The sequence below is a fragment of the Lacerta agilis genome, chromosome 6 (assembly GCF_009819535.1).
Source record: "Lacerta agilis isolate rLacAgi1 chromosome 6, rLacAgi1.pri, whole genome shotgun sequence".
Taxonomy (NCBI): domain Eukaryota; kingdom Metazoa; phylum Chordata; class Lepidosauria; order Squamata; family Lacertidae; genus Lacerta; species Lacerta agilis.
Window position 1 is genome coordinate 3,259,174 of NC_046317.1, and position 6,373 is coordinate 3,265,546.

A 6,373-nucleotide genomic window follows, 5' to 3' on the forward strand; every position below is an offset into this window, starting at 1 on the left:
GTTTCTGAAAGTGGACATGGCATGGCCAGTCTCTGGCACCAACAATGTACTGAGGTCTCAGATTTTCATGCCAAACTGGTCCCATATGTTGTTATACCTTTTTACAATATGTTGTCTTCAGTTCAGTAAATTCTGGTATCCTTTTGGCCAGGAAGAGCCACATTGGGCAACCTAACTCTATCTGCTCAGCGACTTTGTAGTTGCAACTCACAACATCACCTTAGCATAGTGAGCAGCCTCTTTGAGATCATAACTATCAACTGACGCTCTGATTTGACTATTTCAGGGTAAGGTGATGGCTTGCAAACATTGTAGTGAAATATTCAGTAAAGAGGGGACATTGAAAGTGCCTGCTGTACCGAGAGAGAGCCCAAGAACAGACATAGATGATGAGAAAGATGCCCTTAAAAAGCAGCTGAGAGAGATGGAGCTGGACCTGGCACAGACCAAACTACAACTTGTGGAAGCCAAATGCAAAATACAGGTAATGTCACCCTATGCATGCCTTACTGCATTGCTGAAAATAGACTGTGGTTGCATCTCTTGGTATGGTAAAGAATGAACTATATACCTTTTCCACCCATCTAGCTGTATTGGAGGGACAGATAGCATGTCTTTGAGGCAAACGTATTCATTGACAATGAAGCAATCTTTGGTGGGATTCCTGTGATGAGAATCTTGTGATTGAATCCAAAACTGCTTCATCCCCCTGGTGTAGTGACACAGAGGAATAAACCACCCCTTCCATTCTGCATGTCAATTGCTGGCAGGGCTTTGGGGGGTGCAGTGGGGAATCCACCGCACTCCAGTCCCCATTTGGATTCCTCTGTTAATTTGCAGGGGTGGCTGCTTTGTCTTTAGAAGAGAAGGGGTTCCAGTTTTTTATTTATTTAAGTATTCATTGCAAATCTGTTGAGAAGGATTTTCATAATAATCTTTAAAAGGATTGACACTGAACTTTTTAAAAATTAAAAATGTACAACTCACAATTACATCTCACCCCTTGCTTTTCCCTTAAGACTAATTGCAGTCGTTAACAGTTGTCAACAGGTTTTCCACACCAGCAGCCAATCCCCCATTCCCACCACCCTTCTGAGTAATACCCCTCCTCACTCTCTCACTATATATATAAGGGCCTGGTGACCTCTGTTTCAGTGCATCTGAAGAAGTGTGCATGCACATGAAAGCTCATACCAAGAACAAACTTAGTTGGTCTCTAAGGTGCTACTGGAAGGATTTTTTGATTTTATTTTGTTTTAGAATACATTCAGTTCATTCGCCCATAAACACTTAAAAAGGTAGAGGGACCCCTGACCATTAGGTCCAGTCACGGACGACTCTGCGGCGCTCATCTCACTTTACAGTTTTCACAATTACATTGTTGCTGGCATCCATCTGTCTCAAGAGACAATGGAGTGCACTTCTGGAAGTGAATAAAACCACTACATTATCAGCACTGAAGTCACCTCCCCAGGGTGCAAACCCGGGCAGTGTGTATGGAGGTGGTTGGCTGCCCAGACAACAGGAACTGCCTCTCAGCTTCACTGATATGGTCCAAAGGAAAGCAGAGTGATACGTTTCTCACCAGCCTGGCTGCAGGTGTTGCTAGGAGGTGTACAAGGCACCATCCAACCGTTCTAGGGACTCCACTCCGGATTTGTGTAGGGTTTACTCCTTAGCTTTTTCTTCTCCCAAAGATATCCCACAAGCCAATGAAGGTTTAGGATCAGAGTTTTCCTTCTCCTAGATGGGCTACCTTTCCAGGTTGTTGATCTCCATCTGCCCCATACTTGCCTCGACAGCACATGTAGAAACCTCCTTTCTGACTGTTGGACCACTGTTGGTCTTGTCCGCTCAATCTGCTAGAGCCTGTCTTTCCATGTAGTGGAAGTCCCTAACTCATCAAGGTTTAAGACCCACCAGCCAGCTTCACCTGCTTTAGCTGACCAGTCAAAGCCATTTCCAGGGCGTGATCACTGTCACACGCTGACAGCTTCTAGAACCACAGGCAGGGGGGGCGGTAGGGGCGGTATGCCCTGGGCGACGGGTGGGGGGGGGGTGACAAGCAGCGGCGCGTGGGGGTGACAAGCGGCGGGCCCTCCCGCCACTCCCATGCACCGCTGCTCCCTCCGTCACCCCAGGAGCAGCAGCACACAGCCGAGTGAGCAGCCCGTCCATGCAGCGCTGCTGCTCCGGGGTGACCGGTGGTGCGTGGGGAGTGGCCGCTGCTTGTCACCCCCATGCGCCGCCGCTTGCTCTGTCGCCCCAGGAGCAGCAGTGCATGGTGTGTGCGGTGCTGCCGCTCCCGGGGCAAAGGAGCGAACAGCGGCGTGTGGGGGTGACAAGCGGCAGCCACTCCCACGCGCCGCCGCTCCCTCCGTCACCCCGGGAGCAGCAGCACACGGCCCGACGACGGAGTGCGCCTGCACGACATTTCGTGCAGGCGCACTCCGTTGTTGGACCGCTGCTTCCACGGCCCGCTTTTGCGCCACAGAGCGAAAAGGCGGCTCATGGGGCTGCCGTGCGCAATCGGTGGGGAGCCGCCGATAGCGCTTGCCAGCCCCACGAGCCGCCTTTTTACTCTGCAGCTTAAAAGGGGGCCGCAGAAGCGGTGGCGGCCCAATGATGGAGTGCGCCTGCACGTCATTTCGCGCAGGCGCACTCCGTCATGACGTCACAATGTGCCGCCACGCCCCCGGGGCGTTTTCTTTCGCCGCACCGGGTACCGCGTAGCCTTCCTCCGCCACTGGCCACAGGTGAGAGCTGAGTGCAGGGTGGGGACCAAAGGGAGACAAACTACCCCAAAGGAGCACAGTGTGTCCCTCACCAGAGGTACTACCTCTCCCCTAACACCCCATACATTACATTGTAATGGAAGGAGATATAAGTTGTTGCTGTGTTTGTCACTGAAGTTCTACATAGAAAATTATCTATAAACTTGGCAACCATTTTATTAAGCTGGTTAATTTCAGCAAAGGATGACTCAAATGTCTAAGCCCTGCTGAATAGTTCTCTGATCAGCACTGGACTGCTTTCCTTTCACAGGAGCTAGAACACCAGAGAGGAGCACTTATGAGTGAAATCCAAGCTGCCAAGAACTCTTGGTTTAGCAAAACCCTGAACTCTATCAAAACAGCTACTGGCACACAGCCACTACAGCAGGCTCAGCTGTCGTCATCACCCAAAGAGGGCAGCACATAGTTCCAGCTGGATTCCAAGCACCAAGAGCACAATGGACAAAGCAGCTTGAAACCCCTTGGATATTCACCCAATAGCACCTGTTCAAAGGGGGAAGCAGCAGACAGGCAGGACAGCCAGCCTGCAAACCAATTCCTTCAGTGTCTTTTATTTGTTCTGATGTGGCCCTTTCCGAAGGGAAGTTATTTAAAGAATCCTGTTTTATGTGGAATACTCGTTCCCAGCTGCCTTGCCACATCCTGGTACCTTCATATTTTACATGTTATTTTGTATGCCTAGAAGTTCAAGTATGGGGAGCAAATAATTCAGAACTATGTGTTCCATATGTTGCTAAAAATATTCATAATTATTTATAAGACAGTTTTCCCCCACTTTGGGGGAAGAGAGAGATGGGGCAGGGTAAAATAATGAAGAAAAAGCACATTTATTATAATGCCAGAGCGTTTCTTGGTAGATCAGTTCAAAGGTTTACAGCTATTGTTGCACCCTGCCAAGATGCACCTGTTGTTTTAAGGCTTGAGTCTCAGGCCACATCTGTAACAAGTGGAACAACAGTAATTAAAAATATATATATATATGTAAAGCTACTAAACGAGAACATGCATAAAACCACATCTACTTTAATGCTGCCTTCAAGCATTCCGTAACTTATGTCGTATATTGCAAATAAGGGGAATAGCTCTTTCCCGCACCTCTGTTCTCTTTTGCCAATCAGCAGACTTGGGGCACAATCTCACAAAAGCTCTTTGGAGCACTCACCAAAATGAATCGAAGCTAGCAGAGGTGAACTTCCCAGTGGATTGCACCCTTTGCTCTTTTGCACAGGGCTTGTGTAGGGGACATTCCTGGTCCTGGTAAAATGTGTCCGAAATGCTTTGATGGAAGGTGACCTTTACCTTTGACTGGCAGAACAAATTTTTCAGAAGATTCCTGTGTCCGTCTGGAAATCATACTTGTTTTATATCTTTCTAAAGTGCAAAAAAAAACATTTGTTACATTTTTGAATTTAACATAAAATGTTTATAGAAATGCTTATTTCATGGAGAATTATACTATTGCTTAAATTGATGGAAATATTTTTTTTTATTATGTGTAATGTGTATAATAATGTCTCACAGGTCAACATTACTACTGGATAAGAAGCTGGTTATGTACTTGGTTTCCATGTTATGAAAAGTGTTCCTGGGACATTGTTCTGTGCTGATTTTAATCCAAATTAACGCAATAGCCTATCAGTCAGTTCTCTACAATAAAGTTTAATGATGCTCACTTTGTGTTTCATTGTTGGGCATATTTGCCATTAGGAGTTTTCAACACTATAACGCAAAGTTTGACTTGCTCATGATAAACTGAGGGCCAAACCAAACATATTAATACTGTGGTTAGCAACCACATCTGGTTGTGTTGTTATTTTTTATAAATAGTATGTACTGTGGGAGGGCATATATAAATGAATATTATTTATTTGTGAAGTTTAAGTGGTTACAAAAAAGATACCTTAAGACCAAATAAAAATAAATAACACAGTTAAAATAATTATTAAAACCAGGCATTGTCAAATAAGTTTGCTTCCCTGAATAACTTGTATTATTTTTAAGAGCAAGAGGAATTAAAAACAAGATGACAGAATAATAATCAGTAGCATAAGATATATTCCAGTGAAATATAAGGTTCATATTTATACAAAACATATCAAATAAACTCAAATTTAGTACAAACAGTCCCCAAGCAGAAGAAATTGAGGAGTCCGCATGACCTCTGGCAGCAAGGATTTTATGAGTCAGTTTTTCAGAAATGGCAATAAGCATGACTTTGAAATCCACAAATCCAGAGAGTAACAAGATGTGTCCTTCCATCCTTGAGAGATCACTAAATGAGCAGTAACCAACAGATACAGAGAAGTAAGGTCAGCATTGGCACCATCAGAAATGGATAAAAAACACAACTTTGCATCCAAGGTGACCTGTTTGCCAATTACAGCCAGCTTCCAGAACTTGTGTACATAGTTACAGTGCTACCACATATGCCAATATGTTCCTTGTACCTTAAAACCCTGCCACCATAAGGAGGAGCTGGCTCTTACAATGAGCTAGCTGAACCTGTGTTAAAAACTAGTGGACTTGGAGGAGGAGTGGACCAGATCTTGTGCCATTGAGAATCTTCTAGTTTGCCTACAGGGTCCATCTCCCATAGGACTGTAACAGCAGGGAATATATAACAGACTGTGCCTTTCTGAATCCTTGCTGCAGCTAGATCATAAGGTTTCAGGGCTCCCCACAAACATTTCTCCTTATAATTGCTGCTCTCTGTTTCCTTTATTCAAACTTCTGCTGTTGTTCAGCCTGCCTTCTCTGATGCTCCCCTCCCCATCCCATCCAAATCAAGAATTGTGATGAGATGCTTCAAATCCTCTAATGGGGGCTGGGCGATGGCAGCCTTACATTTGTATGTGAGAGAAGATTTGGGAAGAAATGCAGGTGGGAGTGAAATCAATCCTTTCTTGGTTGGCATTTCTGTAGCAAAATTCCCCCTGCCCTACACACTTTCTCACCTATGGGGGAGAAATAAGACTCCAGAAGGCTGAAATGGAAAGGAAGCTGTGAAATTATTATTTTTAAGCCACAGTGGAATGGTTCATTCTCCCTACCATTACAGTTCAGTTTTGCAGCCCCAGAGCCAGGAGTTCCTTTACTAAATATATATTTAAAACTGGGAGTCTGATTATGTACAAAATTATGCCTTACATTACATAGAAGTCTTTGCCAACCAGAACAGGAATAGTTTCAATGGATGTTTTAGTACAAAACCTCTGGAGAGCACCAGAATGGCGAAGGCTGGTACACTGGATGTTGCTAAATACAGTATATAATAATGGTGGACTCTATTGCCCAGTCAAACAGCACTCCTTCAGTTTCAACCTCTTGTCAATCTAAGTCATGTGGATGGCAGTGATGGCCACCAACTTGGATGCCTTTAAAAGAAGATTGGACAAATTTATGGAGGAGAATTAGGCTATTGATGGCTAGTAGCCATTGTGGTTATGCTCTGCCTCCACGGCTGGAGAGAGCAATGCATCTGAACACATTTCTGAAAGTCACAGGAGGGGACAAAAGTGCTCTCGTGCTCAGATCTTGCTTGCGGGCTTCCCATTGGGGCATCTGATCTGCCACTGTCA

At 45.1% G+C, this 6,373-nt stretch overlaps 1 protein-coding gene across 4 annotated transcripts in view; it reads left to right on the forward strand.

Annotated features, from left to right (window-relative positions):
* Positions 1 to 4,467, forward strand: part of RABGAP1L (RAB GTPase activating protein 1 like) — a 133,943-nt gene extending 129,476 nt beyond the window's left edge. For all 4 annotated transcript variants that reach the window (XM_033151247.1, XM_033151249.1, XM_033151250.1 and 1 more), the window contains 2 exons: positions 287 to 484; positions 3,046 to 4,467. In XM_033151247.1, the coding sequence (XP_033007138.1) occupies positions 287 to 484; positions 3,046 to 3,201 (354 nt within the window). In that variant the 3' untranslated portion in view covers positions 3,202 to 4,467. The remainder of the gene's footprint in view (positions 1 to 286; positions 485 to 3,045) is intronic.
* The last annotated feature ends 1,906 nt before the right edge of the window (positions 4,468 to 6,373 follow it).